This window comes from Xyrauchen texanus, chromosome 42, assembly GCF_025860055.1.
Source record: "Xyrauchen texanus isolate HMW12.3.18 chromosome 42, RBS_HiC_50CHRs, whole genome shotgun sequence".
Classification (NCBI taxonomy): Eukaryota; Metazoa; Chordata; class Actinopteri; order Cypriniformes; family Catostomidae; genus Xyrauchen; species Xyrauchen texanus.
Window position 1 is genome coordinate 15,214,008 of NC_068317.1, and position 20,567 is coordinate 15,234,574.

Consider the following 20,567-nt stretch of genomic DNA (forward strand, 5'->3'; position numbering starts at 1 on the left):
TGCTTTTACATTAGCTTTCGTTGATGTAAAAGCACAGATGTAACAGCATTGAAGAAGATGTGCTGTCCTAATTTAGAAGAGCTCTTCATCAACAGGAGTTTTCCTGTTCATTCTGGTGTGTGTACATCCCACCACAAGTGTGCGTGAAGACAGCGTTGCAACAGTTGACTGATCGCATAACATACATGAAGCAACAACACTCAGACTCAATTATTATTATTATTCTGGGAGAATTTATTAAAGCTAACCTAACCCGTGAACTGCCAAAATACAAACACATCACATACCCCACCAAAACATTTTTCAGCCAACAATCCTGCATCTGTGTGGAAAGGCCTGAAAGTACAAGGCACCTCACTCTGTAGAGAGTCAACAAATGGCTGATGAACTGAATGTGTTTTACTGCAGGTTTGAAAAGCCTGTTCTCACACCCCTCCCCTGCTCTGATATTCACACACACATTTACATTTATTCATTTGGCAGACGCTTTTATCCAAAGCGACTTACAAAAGAGGAAAACATAAGCGAATCATCTTAAGGAGACATTTGTACGAAAAGTGCCATACTACAAAATTTTACTAGCATCAGAATAGCATTCAAAACAGATTTTAAGTGCAACAAGAATTTATTTATTTATTTTTTAATAAAAAGATGTGTTCAATAAAAGATGTGTTTTTAGCAATTTTTTGAAGACAGAGAGTGAGTCAGCTTCACGGATAGAGTTGGGACGGTCATTCCACCAACGTGGTATGATGAAACTGAGAGTCCGGTAAAGTGTTTTGGTGCCTCTTTGTTTTGGTACAACAAGGCGATGTTCCTTAGCTGACCTCAGGTTTCTGGCAGGAGTGTAGATCTGCATAAATGATTTTAGGTATGCTGGAGCAGACCCAGTGACTTTTTTTTGTATGCCAGCATCAGAGCCTTGAAATTAATACGTGCATCAACCGGCAGCCAGTGGAGAGAGACAAAGAGTGGTGTAACGTGCTCTCTTTGGTTCATTAAAGACCAGACGTGCTGCTGCATTCTGGATCATTTGCAGAGGTCTAATTTTACATGCAGGCCAGCAATGAGAGAGTTACAGTAGTCCAGTCTAGTTATGACAAGTGACTGAACAAGCAGATGTGTGGCATGTTGAGAGAGGAAAGGTCTTATTTTCCTGATATTGTAGAGCGTAAATCTACATGATCTTGCAGTCTTTGAGATGTGGTCTGTGAAATTTAGCTTGTTATCTAATACCTCTTGGAGCCCCTTTCTCCACCCTCCTGTTAATCTGCAAGGAGGATGTGTGCTGGGTATTTTGGAAACAAAAGACTAGGAAAACTTCAGGCCCAGATGGTGTTTCACCTGCCTGTCTGAAAGTCTGCGCTGACCAACTGTCCCCCATGTCACACACATTTTCAATAGATCACTGGAATGGTGTGATGTTCCCTGCTGCTTCAAACACTCCACCATCATTCCAGTCCCCCAAAAAACAGACCTGTCGCTCATGTCTGTGGTCATGAAGTTGTTTGAGAGGCTGGTTTTGGCCTACCTGAAGGACATCACTTGACCCCTGCTGGAACCCTGCTGTCAATATGGGACTGCATCATATCCTGCAACACCTCGGCTGACCTGGGACTTATGCAAGGATCCTATTTGTGTCTTCAGTTCAGCCTTCAATACAATCATGCCTGATCTTCTCTCAGCCAAACTGACCCAGCTCTCCGTGCCCACCCCAATATGTCGATGGATCATCAGCTTTCTGACAGATAGACAGCAGCTAGTGAGACAGGGGAAACTCTCATCCGGGACCCTCACTATTAGCACTGGTGCTCCTCAGGGATGCGTTCAATTTCTACTGCTCTTCTCCCTGTACACGAAAGACCGCAATGCAAAAGATCCCACTGTCAAGCTCCTGAAGTTTGTAGACAGCACCATGTTTATTGGCCTCATTCACGATGGTGACAAGTCTGCATACAGATGAGAGGTTGAACAGCTGGCTGTCTGGTTCGGTCACAACAATCTTTAACAGTGGAGATCCTGAACAGCACTGTGGCAGCAGTGGAGTTATTCAGGTTCCTGGGCTCTACCATCTCTCAGGACCTGAAGTGGGACACCTACATAGACTCCATTGTGAATAAAGGCTCAGCAGAGGTTGTATTTACTTCGCCAGCAGAGGAAGTTTAACCTGCCACAGGAGCTGCTGACACAGTTCTGATTGGCCGTCATTGAGTTTGTCCTGCGTACATCTATAACTGTCTGGTTTGGGTCAGCCACCAAATCAGACTGAAGGAAACTATAATGGACTGTCAGGACTGTTCAGAGGATTATTGGTGCCCCCCTGCCCACCCTCCAAGACCTGTATGTCTCCAGATTGAGGAAATGTGCAGGTAGAATCGCTCCGGACCCCATACATCCTGCCCACTCCCTCTTTGAACTGTTGCCTTCTGGCTGGCGCTACAGAGCATTGAGCACCAGGGCATCCAGGCACAAGAACAGCTTTTACCCTCGGGCCATTTTCCACATGAACAATTAAACTGCCTCAGGACTCCCCCATAATGCAGTAACATAAACATAAGTCATGTACATATGTAAATTCACATATTTAATTCAATAACTATACATACCTTGCACATACATTACCACTTGCACCTATTATTTACATGTTTATTTATACTTTTACCTTGTTTTATGTTCTGTGTCTCACTGTAATGTTCTCTGCGCACTTGTTTCTCCTATCACCAAAAAAAATAAATAATTCCTTGTGTACGTGAGAATACTTGGCAATAAAGCTCATTCTGATTCTTAGCATTGCCGCTATTAAGGAAGCGGGTATAAGCATAATCCGTATAATTGTTTTTCACTGTTGTTTTTATTTTAGTCTCATTTCTTTTCTTTTAATTTAAATCTCAAATTTGACTGACTAAAGTGGCATATAATTTTACATTTAGTCAGTTAGTAGATGCTTTTATCCAAAGCGACTTCCAAATGAGGAACATGGCATGCAATGTGCTATACAAGTTTAACAATATCTGCAGTGTTGTACTGCCATGTTCTCAAGGTGACTAGAGAAGTATAGGCACTAATGCTGAAGAAAGATACTTTTTTCAGACTTTTTTTTTTTGTAAAGTAAGGGCAAGTTTAGTCCAATAGTAAGTGTAATTATTGTGGATTGTTTAAGTGCTCACTGAACAAATGTGTTTTCAGCTGGTTCTTGAATGTTGAGATGGTATCAGCAGATTGTGTGGAGGTTGGAAGTTTATTCCACCACAGAGGAGCCTCTTTGTGATTGGATACACTGCAGAGAGTGGGTTGGAACATAAACCTGGAAAAGTGAATTGCCTTTCCATTGAGTCAAAGCTGATGGCTGATTGTTGACTGACCAGTTGTGCTGCTGCATTCTGGACCATCTGTAGAGGCTTAATTGTGTTAGCTGGAAGGCCATCCAGAGCATTACAATATTACAGTCTTTAAATGACCAGAGATTGGACCAGGAGCTGTGTGGCATTTTCAGACAGAAAATGTTCCTGATTTTAGTCAACAAAAGAAAATATTTTAGTTGACGTTATTGTGCGAAATGACAAACATATATCAAACCGTAACAGACCAAATGTTTGGAAACATTTTTGGAACTTTTGGAAAAATATGTAAGCTACTTACAATTATTTACACATGTATCTTACATAATTTGTAGGCTTAAGATTAAACTTAAAAGTTCCTGAAATAATAGCATATATTGAAAAAGTATTTGCTACTTTTTAGAAGTTACTCTGTTTTGAATTCCTTAAATTCTGACAGGATATTGCGTTACTAGCTGCATTTTTGAAAGGAAACGTTATATTCATAACGCAGGTTATGCATTCTGACTTGGCGGAACTTAGTTCAATGTCACCTGTCCATTCGCTTCATTGTATCTGCAGATGTAAGTTGTGATATTATGTTTATGTTGTGGATATCGATGATTAATCTTACATAAATAGGATGCTTTTGAATCAATTCTTTATACATTTATTCTTTCCTAAAAAATGTGTTGGTGCACTGTTAATATCTTGCAGATTTTCCATCAACAAAATGTTTTAATTAAAACCATTTTATTATTGTCATAATGAGTCTTTTTCATCATTGACCAGAAAAAAACTTGCATTTTCGTTTATTTCGAGAGTGCTAAGTGATAATTTATGGGACATTTTGACGATCACTTGGTTTCTATTTCTACAGAGTCACTGGGTAGCCCCACCCACTATGAAATCTCATTGGTCCAAAATCTTACTCCACATAATTATACAATATACATCAGATATCTCATAATTTGCTGTGATCATGTCACATTGCACCGCAGTTTCACGTTCAGTGTTGACAGACAAATGACTCGTCGCTGGAAACCTTTTGCATTGATCCATGGTAAGGACACAGGTTTAGACCAGATTAATATGCGTGGATGGTACTTCTGATCTATATTAATACATATTCAGTCTCATGTATTCATAATGGGTGTGCATGTTTAAGACTGCGTTCCTGTGGTCTCTCTCTCTCCAAATTAGTTTGTGATTTTGGTGTTAAACCAGACGGCTCAGATGTAGCAAGTCTAATTCGCAGTATTCCCATTTCCGCTGCCGAGAGAGAGCCGCCGAGACAGGGCAAAGGAAAAGAGCATACATGTAGCAGACATGGCCTGAGGGTCAGAGAGAAAGAGAGCGTGAAAGGCATGACTAGATTAAATGCAGTTCCCACTTATGCTTATGTGTTCTGTTGTGTTCCCATGTTCATTACATGCCCCTCAGGTGCTGAAGGAAAGCGGACCCCCACACATGAAGAGTTTCCTCACATGCGTAACGGTGGGAGAGATCACTGCAGAGGGAGAGGGGAACAGCAAGAAGCTCTCCAAAAAGAGAGCAGCCCTCTCCATCTTACAGGAACTGAAAAAACTGCCGGTCCTTCCTTTAGTGGAGAAACCCAAAGTGCATTACAAGAAACGGCCCAAGACCATATTGAAGGTGGGTCCAATTATGAGTGGAACCATTTGCAATGCTATATCCTGTCTTAAAGGGATAGTTCACCCAAAAATAAAACTTCAGTCATCATTTACTCAGCCTCATGGCATTCCATATGTAAACTAAGCAAAAACAAATGTCCTCTCACTTTTATCTGCTTTTATTTTCTGCAAACTTAACTTAAAATACTTGAAATGAACAAAAATATTCAACTAAGATATAAACTGAACAGGTTTCACAGACATGTGACTAACAGAAATGGAATAATGTGTCCCTGAACAAAAGGAGGGAGGGGTGTCAAAATCAAAAGTAACAGTCAGTATCTGGTGTAGCCACCAGCTCCATTAAGTACTGCAGTGCATCTCCTCCTCATGGACTGCACCAGATTTGCCAGTTCTTGCTGTGAGATGTTACCCCACTCTTCCACCAAGGCACTTGCAATTTCCCGGACATTTCTAGGAGGAATGGCCCTAGCCCTCACCCTCCGATCCAACAGGTCCCAGACGTGTTCAATGGGATTGAGATCCGGGCTCTTTGCTGGCCCTGGCAGAACACTGACATTGCTGTCTTGCAGGAAATCATGCACCGAACGAGCAGTATGGTTGGTGGCATTGTCATGCTGGAGGGTCATGTCAGGATGAGCCTGCAGGAAGGGTACCACATGAGGGAGGAGGATGTCTTCCCTGTAACGCACAGCGTTGACATTGCCTGTAATGACAACAAGCTCAGTCTGATGAAGCTGTGACACACCTCCTCAGACCATGATGGACCCTCCACCTCTTAATCGATCCCGCTCCAGAGCACAGGCCTCGGTGTAACGCTCATTCCTTCGACAAAAACGTGAGTACGACCATCAACCCTGGTAAGACAAAACTGCAACTCGTCAGTGAAGAGCACTTTTTGCCAGTCCTGTCTGGTCCAGCGAAGGTGGGTGCCCAGAGGCGACGTTGTTGCCGGTGATGTTTGGTAAAGACCTGCCTTACAACATGCCTACAAGCCCTCAGTCCAGCTTCTCTCAGCCTATTGTGGACAGTCTGAGCACTGATGGAGGGATTGTGCATTCCTGGTTGTTGCCATCCTGTACCTGTCCTGTAGGTGTGATATTCGGATGTATCGATCCTGTGTTCTTGCTTTATCAGTGTCTCTCCTCTTTCTCATTCTCTTTAACATTCTCAATTTCTCTCAGACAGGACCAGAGTACGGACAGGGCATGAACCCTATAAGCAGACTGGCTCAGATTCAACAGGCTAAGAAGGAGAAGGAACCAGAATACGTGCTGCTGTCTGAGAGAGGGATGCCACGCCGCAGAGAATTCATCATGCAGGTACATGAGAGAGAGAGAGAGAGAGAGAGAGAGAGAGAGAGAGAGAGAGAGAGAGAGAGACTAAGGATGGAGTCTTGGACAAACACCGATAACCTCCCACTGTGCAATCTGTCTTCATCAGAAAGACGGTCACCTCCTCCGGCTCTGATTACAGCTGACCTTAAGCGCTGTCAAAGATACACACACACTCATTCATCTTCTACCCATTGGACTAGTTAATTAACAATCAGTCTTAATTTAGATGATTTTCAGAATAATTTGTCCCTGGAAACATTAGCACATTTTTAAAGCTTGTACCCAACACATCATGTTCTGGAAGTAATATTTTTCCCTTGACCTCTTGCACAAGCCAACACATTCCAGGTTTGTTTGTTTGTCTTGAATTGTAAATAACTTAAAAAAAAAAAATCTTTAGAATAGAGTGTAGTACACTAATTTAGAATAGAATACTGTGTGGTTGAGTTATTTAAATTAGAATGTAGTAGAGTAATTAAGAGTTAAGGGAAGTAGGGGAAATTAGGAGTGATGTAGAATGTACAGTAGTAGTCAATTATTTTTATTTGCATAGCGTTTGAATAACAGATGTCGTCTGGAAGCTTATGTTTTGGTGAAGTCCATCCGGAGTCCAAGGTTCAGGCAGTGACACATGAAGTATCCCATGTCTTGGGAGTTGCCATCAGTTCATCCTCTGTGAATTCCATCGAAGTAGACTGAAGTAACTTCGAATGCAGTAGATTACATTATTGTAAAGTAAATCGTAGTAAAGAAATTTAGAGTAGATTACAGTGGAGAAATGTAAGAGTAACATAGTGTTGTCGAGTTAAGTGAAGTAGAGTCATTTATGAGTGGTGTAGAATGTAGTAGAGTAATTTAGAGTGGACTAAAATGGAGTCAGTATTGTAGAGTGTAAGAGTAATGTATAGTAGAGTAACTTTACAGTAGAGTGGAGTAATTTAATTTAGTGTATTAAGAGTAATTTAGAGAAGAGGGGAGCAAAGTTGAGTATAGTAGAGAAATTAAGAGTAGAATAAGTTTGAATAGAGTAGAGTGTAGTGGAGTTGCGTAATTTAGAGTGTAGTGGACTTATTTGAGAGTAATGTAGTGCGTAGTCAAGTAATTAAGATGAATAGAGCAGAGTGGAGTAAAGATGAGTAATTTGGAGTGTAGTATAGTAATTTACAGTAGAATAATTAAGAGCAGTATTTAAATTGTGCATTAGAGTAATTTAGGATAGAATACTGTGTGGCCGATATATTTAAAATGGAATATAGTGGAGTAAATTAGACTGTTCTAGGTAATTAAGTGCGTTGAGTGGAGTAACTTATGAGTGATGTAGAATGTTGTAGATGTATTTAGAGTGCAGTAAAATATGTTGTAGAGTGCAAAAGAGTGGAGTATAGTAGAGAAGTTTTAATAGATCTGAGTAATTTAAGAATCATTTAGTGTATTAGAGTAGTTTAGAGAAGAGTGGAGCAGTGTGGAATTAGTTGAGTGCAGTAGAGTACTTCATAATGTTATGTTGTAGAGTTATTTAGAGTAATTTTAAAGTAGATTGGAGTTGTGTAATTTAGAGGAGAGTAGACTAATTTGCACAGTTTGTGAGAAATGTTGAGTGTAGTAGAGTAATCAAAAGAGCAGAGCAGAGTGAAATAAAGTTGAGTGTAGTAGAGTAATTTAGAGAAGAGAAAAGTAATCTGGAGTATAATCATTTAGAGCAGAACAGAGTGCAGTAGAGTAATTTAGAATAGAATACTGTGTGGTTGAGGTATATAAAGTGGAATATAGTTGAGTACTCCATTTTACTCTTAATTACCAAGAAAACTTTACTCTTAGAGTAACTTAGTAGTAATGTAGAGTATAGTAGAGTAATTTAGAGAAGAGTGAGAGTGGACCAATTTGAGAGTAATGTAGAATGTAGTCGAGTAATTAATAGAATGGTAGAGTGGAGTCAAATTGAGTGTATTGAGTAATTCTGAGTAGAGTAATTTAGAGTGAAGTAATTTAAGAGTATTGTGGAGTGTAGTCAAGACGTTTTAGAGAATTGTAGAACAGAGATGGAGTTGAGTGGAATGGAGTAAAATGAATGCTGTAGGGCAGAAATTGCAATGTTGTAACAGCGGAAATAGTTTGATACTGTAGAAAGGTAATTGGCCTACAGAAAATACAATATATAGAAAAAATATTAACTATACAGTAGAGAAATACAGATATCATAAATAATTAAATCTCATGTTATTAAATGAGTCCTATTCTAAATTAACTAAGAGATAATTAGGACATCCATTATGAAGAGACTCTTCCAGCACTACCAAACACAGACATACACATACACTTAAAACAAGTATCAAGCAGCATCCAAGTTGGAGTAGTTCCTCTTCCCTGTCTCTTGTCTGATAATCCCTTGCTTTAAATCTGTGAGCGTGTGGTAATGCAGTCTCTAACTGATTCTCCATGCTCCTTTCACTGTCGCATTAGACTCTTCTTGTGTGTGTTTCTTTTGTGTGGCCCAATCGCTTTCAAATTTCCACATTGTTCCCCTCTAGAGTGTGAGCATCAATAAGTGTCTGTTTTCAGGTTTTCAGCCACACACCATCTCCCCACCTGCTGCTTTGCTCCTAATAAATATGGAAAGATGGTGTTCTGGGTTTAGAGACCATTTTCTATTCAAGTTTGACGGTACCGTTTGTTTTGTTAATTATTTAAAAGTAAACGGATTGATTGTGGTTTTGTTTTCTTAAATAAAGTTTATAATCCAACTGTTATTTAGTATCAGTTGTAACTAATGATTTCTGCTAAAAAAGGGAAAAAGCAAAGAGTTTTCCATTGTTCAAACTAAGTCCCTTAGACATTTATGTTAATGGTATTACCTCCACATGCTGGATAAGTTAGTGTTCCTGTAGCTCTACTGGAAGAGCATGGCACTAACAATGTCAATGTTATGGGTTCGATCCCCAGGGAATGCACAGACTGATAAAATATGTACCTTGAATGCACTGCAAGTTACATTCGATATAAGAGTCTGCCAAATGCATGAATGGAAATGCAATCAAGATTGCTCTTAAACATCTACTACTTTGTATGTATGTGTTGACAGGTTAAAGTAGGCACTGAGGTGACCACAGGAACTGGACCCAATAAGAAAGTGGCCAAGCGTAATGCAGCAGAGGCAATGCTCCTTCAACTGGGCTACAAGGCATCTACACCATTACAGACCACTCCAGAAAAGGTTGGTTTTTAACCAGTGTTGGGGAAGTTACTACAGTTACATGCTGGTTTACAGCAGGAATGTTGCATTTCCTACACTATTAGTAGCCTGACCTAAATATGCTGTAATTATTCTCTGTCATTTAAGAACTATTAGAGGCAAATTTAATTTTAAATGTAGTGTTTTTGTTTTTACATCAGCTAACTAACATGTCTTTGTCATATCGCCTTCATTTATCCTCATATCCTCATATAGTGAGCCAATTACCCCACTCTCACCACATTCAGTACGAACAGCATAGCAGGGTGTATCAGCTGCCTGTCATTAGAAAAATATAGATGTATACGTTTGTATCATCACGCTGCTTCCTGTTTCAATATATACAATCTTAATCTTTAAATCCCCCATCTACTTTGTCTTTACACATTAGTGACATTTATGCTATGATGTCTCAATTTGGTAGCGATTCTCCCTTTCAAATAGAAACAAGGGAAAGCGACTTGTCCGACATGCATGAAAAGGGGTTTGCTAAACTGTCTCTATCTCTCTCTCTCTCTCTCTCTCATTACTTCCCTCTCCTCTATTATCGCAACATTGGCCACAGATGGACAACAAAAGCTGGAATGGACAAAGGGCTGCTTTTCCTGAAACAATGACCAACAGTAAGTGTTTTTCTCCCTGTCTGTGTTTCCCCGTATAGGTGATGATGGGCCGTTTAATCCATCTGACTGATAAATAAGGAACTGAGACTCTGCTCAGTCAGAGCCTCGTTCCTTTGAAAAACATGTGAATTCCTCCCTATTCAGACAGACTTATGTGCATTCCCAGGGGGTCTGTGGGACCACTGTATTAAACACTCACTAACCACCAACAAACACTTCTGCAAATGTCAAAAATCATTTTCTTAATCAGTATTTTTTTTCATGTTTTCCAGTAACAATATCTGCACATCCTTAAAAGAAGATAAATTGACTTCTTAGAAAACTTATTTGAGATAATAAGACTAAATAAATATATTGTGTGTTGAATATATCATGTGTTATGTTTATTTTTCTTACCCCATTGGCAAATGTTTTTTTGTATTTTTTTTTATTCACTAACTTTTGTTATAATTATGTTAAAAACATGAAAAACTGTTTGCGAAAGTGGGTGAGAAAAATAAACTTAAGACATGTTTTCAGAGAATATCTCTTTCAACTTCATATCTCAATTCAATATCTCAATTCAACTGGTCACAAAGTATAGTCAGGACATTACTGATGTAAAAAAAATAGCACCATCACTATTTGAAAAAAGTAATTTTTGATCCAATCTAGCAGCCATCACTCCAACACCTTATCCTTGAGTAATCATGCTAAATTGCTACAAAACAGCATAAATGTAAGGAAAATTGAGGAAGATAATAGGAAGCTTAGTGTTCCTAAAGTGTTACTAAAAAGTAACAGCTGGAGGAAAATTTTGCAGCTAAATTGTTTAATTGGCAACAGGCCAGTAACTTGATTGGGTATAAAAAGGGTATCTTAGATGAGCAGAAGTTCACCAATCTGTGAAAAACTGCGTCTAAAAATTGTGGGACAATTTCAGAATAATGTTCCTCAAAAATCAATATTGGATGCCTTTGATCTTTGGGCCCTCAGATGGCACTGCATTAAAAACAGGCATGCTTCTGTAATGAAAATCACTGCATGGGCTCAGAAACAACTCCTGAACACATTGTCTTTGAGCACAGTTCGCCGTGCTATCCACAAATGCAGGGTAAAGCTCTATCATGCAAAGATGAATCCATATGTGAACATGATCCAGAAACCCTGCCATCTTCTCTGTGCCAAAGCTCATTTTAAATGGACTGAGTCAAAGTGGAAAACTGTTCTGTGGTCAGACGAATACAAATGTGAAATTATTTTTGGAAACCATGGATGTCGCGTCCTCTAGACTAAACAGGACAGGGACCGTCTGGCTTGTTATCAGTGCTCTGTTCAAAACGCTGCATCTCTGATGGTATGGGGGTGCATTAGTGCCTATGGAATGGGATGCTTGCACATCTGGAAAGGCACCATCAATGCTGAAAGGTGTATATACAGGTTTTAGAGCAACATATGCTTCCATCCAGATTATGTTTTTTTCAGCGAAGGCCTTGCATATTTCAACAAGACAATGCTAATCTGCATACTACATCTATTACAACAGCATGGCTTCATAGTAAAAGAGTCCATGGGCAGAACTGGCTTGCCTGCAGTCCTGACCTTTCACCAATTAAAAACATTTGGTGCATCATGAAATGAAAAATATGACAAAGAAGACCCAGGACTGTTGAGCATCTATAATCTTGTATCAGACACGAATGGGACAACATTCCTGTCCAAAAGCTCCAGTAACCGGTCTTTTCGGTTCCCAGACATAAACGGACTGTTGTTAAAAGAAGAGTGGATGCTACACAGTGGTAAACATGGCCCTGTCCTAACTTTTTTGAGACTTTTTGCTGCCATCAAATTCAAAATGACCTTATTTTTCCTTTAAAATAGGACATTTCCTCAGTTTAAACATTTGATATGTTTTCTATGTTTTATTGTGAATAAAATATGGGTTAAGGAAGGAAGTGGTACTTTAATTCACCAAAGTGGCATTCAACTGGTCACAAAAGTATAGTCAGGACTAGGGTTGCAGACGGTTTTAAAATTGACATCATATCATGTACATTTGCTTATCTATGGTATTGAGAAAAAAATGCGCGTGCGCATCTCCTTTATTCCTTGTCTGCCTGTCAGACTCGTCAACTTGCGACACACAAACACGCACGCGCGCGCAGCGGAGAAAATGTCTGAGAGAGGCGAGGGGGTCTGACATGAGTGTGAGTTAAAGCAGTGTTTCTCAACTGGTCTATTCGGACTGGGTCGCGGACAGCAGGGAAAGAACAATGCCATGGTTCTCCCATTAAAGATATTTCGGCAGCTGCCCAAGGTATAGACAATTTAGGACTGCCGACGTAGATTTAATGATAATCTCGCAAACAGCTAAAGCAGACATGGGCAACGTACGGCCCGCGGGGTGGATTAGGCTCATTTATCGTAAAAGCATTTATTTTATTTTTCATTGAATATTTCAGTTAACTTGCATTGGGACGTAATGCGTCTCCACAAGCATATAACATGCTCAAGGATGCCAGATAAGAGATTTATACTTGCGCAAATGGGAAATATTCCACTAATGTAATACTTATTTTGTGAAATCTGGTAACCATGCGCACGAGTGTGCTTTTTTTTGTCTCTCGCTTTCTCCTTTGATCAAACTTGCCGATCTGTAGTGCAATATTCTGCTCATGGAAAAGTGTTATACGGCTACTCTGTGTCCATTCTTGAGGCTGCTTGTGATGTTTGGTGCTATTAAGTTTGCAGGTAAACCTTCTCAGTGATTCAATTAAATATAAAAGTAGATCTCGGCATCATTGACATGCGAGCAAAAGCAAGCCAGAGACGAAAATGTAAATGTATTTTTTTTTTTTATTTGTGCAATTTAGAAACGTTGAAGTCCCTTCACACCTGTATGTTAATCTAACTCTTGCAGTAATCATTTATCATAGTCATGCAGTCTGTGTTATTCAGTTGTGTGCTGAAAATTAATCCATCGAGGAGACCCGCATCATGACTCTTAGATACATACACATATATACATTATGTTTTGTAAAATTCAAAACGTTTTGTTAGATTTATACTTAAAACAAGAAAAGTTTATACTTTGGGTAAGAAAAAGATGCAAGATGTATTTTCTGCAAACAAGCATTATTATATTTGACCAATTTTTTCTCCAAGTCAATTTATTTATAATATTTTGTCAAAGTTATTTAGATATTTTTCCTGGAAAACAAGTCAGAAATACTGAATATGATTTTTTACAGTACAGTGTAGAACCATGGACTGCCAGATGGAATACACACACACACACACACACACACTCAAATTACAGATTACACTTTCTATGCAAATTTTAGGATTACGTGAAATTGCATGATAGTAAAACAATGTTTACATAAAAATAACTGTCAAATGAGACGGCTCTAACAAGCTGACACATGCTCTCTCTAACACAGAGGATGCACAAATTCCTCTTAGATATGCAGGTTACAACAACAGTAATACAGATGGATATGCTCAACATCCTTATATATACAATGACCATCTGTGAATTTGCACTGACCACATCATGTAATTAGTTGTCAGCAATTTAGATGCTTGCTTAAATTGAATCCATGCTGAGCTTAACTGTTTTGGAATCTGCAAAAAACAAACATTTCTCTAAAATATTTATAAATCAGGTCACTCATGTTCTCACGTTGGAGTGAATTCGAAGTGCAGTGGTGGCCAAAAATATTGGCACCCTTGATAAATATGAGCAAAGGGGGCTGTAAAAAAACAATCTGCATTGTCTAACCTTTTAATCTTTAAAACAATTGGAGGGAAATATGTAATTATTAAATAAATATTTTTCTCAAACATGTTGGCCACAGTTACTGGCACCCCTAGAAAGTCTTATAAATAAAATATATCTCATATTTACAGATATACGGATATATTTTATTCATAAGAATTTCTAGGGGTGTAAATATGAGGTAACTCACAGGCCAAATTCCCTTAATCATCAGTCACAGTGGGTTAGTCTAAAGAATACAGTTCTGATGTGCAGCAAAAGGTTGTTGGGCTTCACAAAATGGGAAGTGGCAATAAGAAAATAGCCAAAGCATTGAAAATGCCCATTTCCACCACCAGGGCAATAATTAACAAGTTCCAATCAACTGGAGATGTTAAGAATTGGCCTGGAAAAGGACTTGTATATATGGTTTCCGCACACAGTGAGGAGGATGGCTCAAGTGGCCAAAGAATCGCCAAGGATCGCAGCTGAACAACAGCAGAAATTAGTTGGGTCTTGGGATCAGAAAGTCTAAAAAAATAAATGTATATCAGACATCACCTACAGCACAAGATGTTTGGTATGGTTTCAAGAAAACAAGTTTCTGCTCTCATCCTACAACAAATTAAAGTGTCCTCAGTTTGTCAGAACATTGAATATGACCAGGTTCTATGGTCAGATGAAACAAGAGCTTTTTGGCAGCAAACACCAGAGATGGGTTTGGAGATGAAGTACCACCCAATGCTCACGGTTAAATGTGGTGCTGTTTTCTGTCAGAGGTCCTGGGCATCTTGTTCAGATACATGGCATCACTGACTTTATCAAATACCAACAGATAAAAAATCAAAACCTGGCTGCCTCTGCCAGAAAGCTTACAATGGGCTGTGGTTGGATCTTCCAGTAGGACAATGATCCAAAACATGCATCAAAATCAACACAAAAATGGTTCACTGACCACAAAATCAAGGTTCTGCCATGGCCATCCTAGTCCACTGACCTGAACCCCATAGAACACCTATGGGGTAAACCTGAAGAGGAGAGTCCACCAACCTAGACCTCATAGAGATTCTGTATGGACAAATGGTCTCAGATCCCTTGTTATGTGTTCTCTAGCCTCATTAAGTATTATAAGGGATGCTGTTATCTTGGCAAAAGGAGGATGCAAGAAGTATTGAACAAAGGGTGCCAATAATTATGGCCAATGCGTTTTGGAGAAAAATATTTATTTAATAATGAGAGATTTCCCCTGTTTCAATTGTTTTACTTCAATTAAAGTTTTTTTTTTAATGAAAGATCAAAAGGATAAACTATGCAGATTTCTTTTTCACAGCCTTCTTTGCTCATATTTACCAAGGGTGCCAATATTTTTGGCCACAAGTGTATTTAGTGACATTCCTGGAACCAGCACGTGCACTGACGAATACTTTTGGCTCATGTAAAAACCTTTATTACAGTGATTGGAGTCAACCATTTCTTACTACTTTTTCTTCTCCACAATTTATTTTGTGCAAATAATTTAACGTACAGACGCCATTAAAATGTTTTGTAGATAATTACTGCTTTAGGTGCGCTATCTATTTTTAGTCTATAATTGAAAATTTCTTATAAAGTTTTTAAAGTTTGAAAATATCCCATTGACACTGTTTTAATGACTTATAGTCTTTAAAAATGTAACGGACAGTGACAACGTGCCTGTAATATTTGCATGCTAAATTGCGATCGGTTGTTTGCCTTACATTTATTTGCATGCTGAATTGCAAATTTGTAATCAATCCATTTAATCATTTATTGCTGCATTTGTACACTGCAAAGGCAGTGTTGCGTTAATGAGTTGTGTTAATGTTTGTGTGCAGTCAACAGAAATGATGCGTGCTAAAAGCCATGCGGACAGCCCTTATCTGCGCGCATCGTCGTGCATGTGCCTGCAGTTGACCGTACTAGACGTGTATCGAAAAGCAGTCATTGTGCACATGCGTTTTTGTATTTGTTCGCGGTCAGAAGAGAAGGCAACTGGGGGAACTGAAGTGTACCCGAGCCTTAAGTATCATGACAAAGGCAATGGCAGCTCTCTTCATTTACAAAGATCCAAACCTGACCGTACCTAAAACTTTCACACTACTATTTTGCTGCCTTGCAAACACAGGTAATTCCTTCAGGAAATGCAAATCTTGTTCATTTTTGTGCTTCTAGCTTGAAACTCTGTGTGTGATTGAGGCTTCTGGCTAATCACTCTTTCTCTGACACATTCAAGGTTTGATTCTTTACACACACAACATTCAAACTCACGCAAACTAAAGGGGAAGAAATCGTGAGGTTATAGGGGAATGCTGTTTTTGCATCTGTTTGCGCAACTGATCCTAGTGATTGACGTTTCTATGTGTCGGTCCTCCTGTGTCTTTGCTGGGGATATAATTCCCAACTTCTTCTGGCCAATTCTCTGCTTTGGACAAGGGCCATTCTTGTATCATACTTGATCTCACCAAAGTTGTTAGACCCCATCTATCACCTTGTCTTTCTTACAAACTTTCCCAACCATCCATCCATCCATCCATCGTCAACCGCTTATCCTGTGTACAGGGTCGCGAGGCTTTCCCAACCAGCCAATGTTAAATAATAGAATAACACTTATTAATTTATGGTTCCTAAAAGCTGCCAGTGGGAGAATGGACGTCTCTGCGGGGTGTTAACTTCGTTCAGAGCAGATGTATGTGTCAGTGACCTGGGAACCATGTTTTTCTTTTCTATCCCTGTGAGCACAGAACCTGGTCCTCTAAAGCAGATTTATGGTACATCACCCTGCTAACTGTGCGGATTCATCTGAAAAGCATTTTGATTTTGAAAGCAGTGATTCAGTTTCTTAGCACTGTGTTCATATCATGTCATATCTGTCTTCTCCCTGTGGCCATTCAAAGTGACACATGGCACTGAATGCCCAGAGTTGGATCCCTCTGAAGAGTATTACAATACAAGATGAGCTAGACTCTGAAACAAAAATGAAATTTAGCTTAGGAGATTATGCGGTGAGTCACACCGTGCACAGACGTATGATCATTGGGCTTGTGTAGCATAGTGGATTTAGAGCAAAAAAACAATGGATCAGATGTTAAAAATTCAGTTTCCTCTACTGTTATTCTGCACTTGAACAGACAGAGTAAAGGTTGGAGCTTTGATCGCATACTGCATCCTGCTGAAAAAGAATCTCGTTATTGATTAACTTTTATTTTTACATTAAAGTGAGGGCCTTATAATCAATGCGAGTGCTCCGACACATTGAGCTATCGTGGGGGACCTGCGTTCGAATTGGTTCGTGTCACGTTCCCCTCCCGGTCTCCTCTCTTCATTGTGATGATGTCTTTGAATACGGCAGTCAAAGAAATTCAAAATGCCCCGAAAAACTATTAAAAAAAACAAATATATTGTTTTTTTTAACAATATTTCTAACATGGGTTACAGGGTTGAATGGTTGAGTTTGTGTTAAATGCAGACTAATTACAACAAGTTTGTTACAATTGAGTAAATGGAAAGAGATTATTTTCTTGTCATGTCTTGACATGCTACAGAAATGTCCAAATGATGTTACTACCTAGGTGTCACAATTTTAAGAAATGTTATTTTTGGTAATTGGTGGAAAAATCAAGCTGTAACAGGGTTGCGTGCAAAATGTGGGGTACAACTATACTTTTTTTGGTAGTTTTTTTACTACAATTAATTAAATAGCTGTTATTAAATAATTGTGGGATACATACTGTGTACATGATGTTTAAACTTGCTACTTTTCACATTTACATGTGATTTGATAATTTACATATCTAATAGCAAATTATATTTTGTCTAATAAAAAAGGGATTTGTGCCTTTTTTAATGCTTAAAAAAAAATTATAAAATCATAAAACACCAAAGTAGAATGTACCACATGGCATGTGTGCTGTGAGCTTTGTAATTCATGTGTAGCGTAATGAGTGGATGTAAGAAATGAAGTGGGAGGGATGAATTAAGGGATGTGCATTGAGTCTTAGTGTTGCATTGTGTCCCAAAGAAGCAACAAATTTTAAATTGAATTGAATTTTAATTCCCACCTGGTTATGCACGGCTTTGAGAAGCAAAAAAAAAAAAATCTGACAAAACATTCCAATTATATCAACATTTCAGCAGTTGGCTGCAAATTGGTGATATTTTACTTCCAGTTTTGTGTTCCTGGTTTGTGTGAGAGTGTAAAAGAAAGTCTGTGTGTGTGAAAAGGTTAAAAAGTAGTGCTGAATTCCACATAAGTGAATTTACGAGTAAGACAGGGCTCTGCTTGTGTGTGTATGAATATGTCAGTGTGTTGGTGTTTAGTGTCATAAAGAGTATTGCTTAATTTTGTTGATTTATAGTTGGGCCTTGTGTGTTATCTGTTTTAAATCACAGCCTGGGCCATAAGCTGGCTGAACTCCAGTATACCATTCTCAAATTCAGCCCATTATGCTGGGTGGAACCTGTTGGAACGAAGAGAGAGAAAAAAGTGGTTGCTGAGGGGGTGGGGGTATTGTTTTTTTCTTTGCATTTATGTGCTTTTTGTTGTAACTCGATATTGATGTCATCCTGGCTCACACCTTTTTGTTTTATGCCATTTTTATTATACAGGCCTGCAACTCTGATTTGAGTAATGTGAAATTCGATTTGTCGTGTGACATTTAAAACAATTAATTGATGGTTGCCTCTTTGCTAGTCAACCTTGCTGAAAACCTGTGGAGAGAATTCCAAACTGCTGGTTTTCATTTAGCATTCTCACTCCATGAATTAGAGCTGCATCAACAGCAGGCCACAGCTTTCAGAGAAACTGTCTATTTACCTTTCTCACAATTTTCTGCGATTAATTTTTACCAGTTATATATGGACTAAATGGCAAGTTAAATTAGTTGTCGCTTGATCTGGGTTGTCAGAAATCATGGAAACCAGCCGGCTTATGGACATTTGATTCAGTGCTGCAATGCACTGCTATAGACCATTTCTGAAAATGCTCTTGCAATTTTCGTTAATACTGAATAGAAATATTTAGAATCTATCTACTGTGTCATTAAGTTTTAGTATGCAAAGTTATGGTGTAGCAGTGAGCACTTGTGAGTCATGGTGATAATGCTGGTGATGCAAGTTTACATTTATTTAGTTAAATTTCTTGACCATGTTCCCCACACTTCATTTACTGCCCTATTCTTTACTATCACTATAATTAAAACTAAAATACCAAAAATAAATGTTTAATTCTTCCAACCAAAAGCGCACTGGCATATTTTTTTGTTGTTGTTGTTTTGCTTCTTGACCCTTTAATAGCCAAAATATACACAGTTTTCCTGACTAACGACTGGGCAGTGCCATGATGATTTTAATTGCCACTGGACTGTTTTCTGGTTGCGGTCTCCTTAAGAAACAACCAATATGAGTGATTCAGATGGAGAAAAACAATAATATTAACTGTTAATTGAAGTAAAATTGAGTTCAGACTCAATTTGTGCAGTTGTTGGCTGTCAAAACAACTCTTTAAATTGTTAATAATATTAATGGGACTGACCTCGATTTATAGCTTTGTCATCCACACAATCCTTAAACTTTGACAAGACACTGGCACTGAGGCATTGTCAAAAAACGGTCATCACGACTTTCTAAAGTATCAGCACTGTGGATCCAAATGCTTTTTTTTAAAAAACAAATTGAATAGGCTAAATATAACATTATCTGCTAAGAACATGCTCGAATGCGAGTGAAACAACTGGAGCCTGTAAAACGAAAACGGGCTTCTGTTATGAATTGTGGAACATTGTGGAAAAAAGGTTCACAAACATACGTACATACTGACTCCGATGCGTACTGACCTGCACTTGAAAGATATTGACAATTTTTAAGGCCCAAAACATACTCTATGCAAGAAGGTGAACGCAAAATGCTTCAAGCTACTTATGCTCTTTTATTTTTTGTGTGTCTTTGTTCCAAAATGTTTGAACTCAATTCATCAGTACACAATGCAATCTCAGATATGCCGCAAGGATCCCTGTAGCAGGAAGATAATCATTAACTTAAGTTTTAATCGTTAAGTTTATTAAACTTTCAGCTTGTTAATAGCTAGCTACCTAAAGGCCAAAGTATTCTTTGGTTTTCTGCATGTGGCTACGTCTCATGCGCAGTGCACATATTTTGTCATCAGCAGAGTATGTGCTTGCAGGCCAGCTTTTCTAGACTCACAGACAGTCTGTGCGTGTTGTCTGAACATGTGCCTGTCGTTGACTACTAAAGTGGATTGTGCAGATGAGTTGAACTCGTCCATACAGGCTTGCAATCAAAATGGTATACTATAGGGCCTGGGTAGCTCAGCGAGTAAAGACGCTGACTACCACCCCTGGAGTCCTGAGTTCGAATCCAGGGCAAGCTGAGTGACTCCAGCCAGGTCTCCTAAGCAATGAAATTGGCCTGGTTGCTATTGAGGGTAGAGTCAGATGGGTTAACCTCCTTGTGGTCGCTACAATGTGGTGAGTTGTGCGTGGATGCCGCGTGATGAGATGCACAGACTCTCCGATGCAGAGGCAACTGAGATTCGTCCTCCGCAAACGGGATTGAGGAGAGTCACTATGCCACCACGAGGACTTGGAGCACATTGGGTATTGGCCATTCCAAATTGTGGAGAGAAATTAAAAAT

General features: G+C 38.9%; 1 protein-coding gene across 5 annotated transcripts in view; it reads left to right on the top strand.

Annotated features, from left to right (window-relative positions):
* stau2 (staufen double-stranded RNA binding protein 2) overlaps positions 1–20,567 on the top strand; it is a 136,770-nt gene that overhangs the window by 41,583 nt on the left and 74,620 nt on the right. For all 5 annotated transcript variants that reach the window (XM_052114456.1, XM_052114458.1, XM_052114460.1 and 2 more), the window contains exons 8-11: positions 4,761–4,973; positions 6,157–6,294; positions 9,389–9,520; positions 10,104–10,161. In XM_052114456.1, coding sequence (XP_051970416.1) covers positions 4,761–4,973; positions 6,157–6,294; positions 9,389–9,520; positions 10,104–10,161 — 541 coding nt within the window. The remainder of the gene's footprint in view (positions 1–4,760; positions 4,974–6,156; positions 6,295–9,388; positions 9,521–10,103; positions 10,162–20,567) is intronic.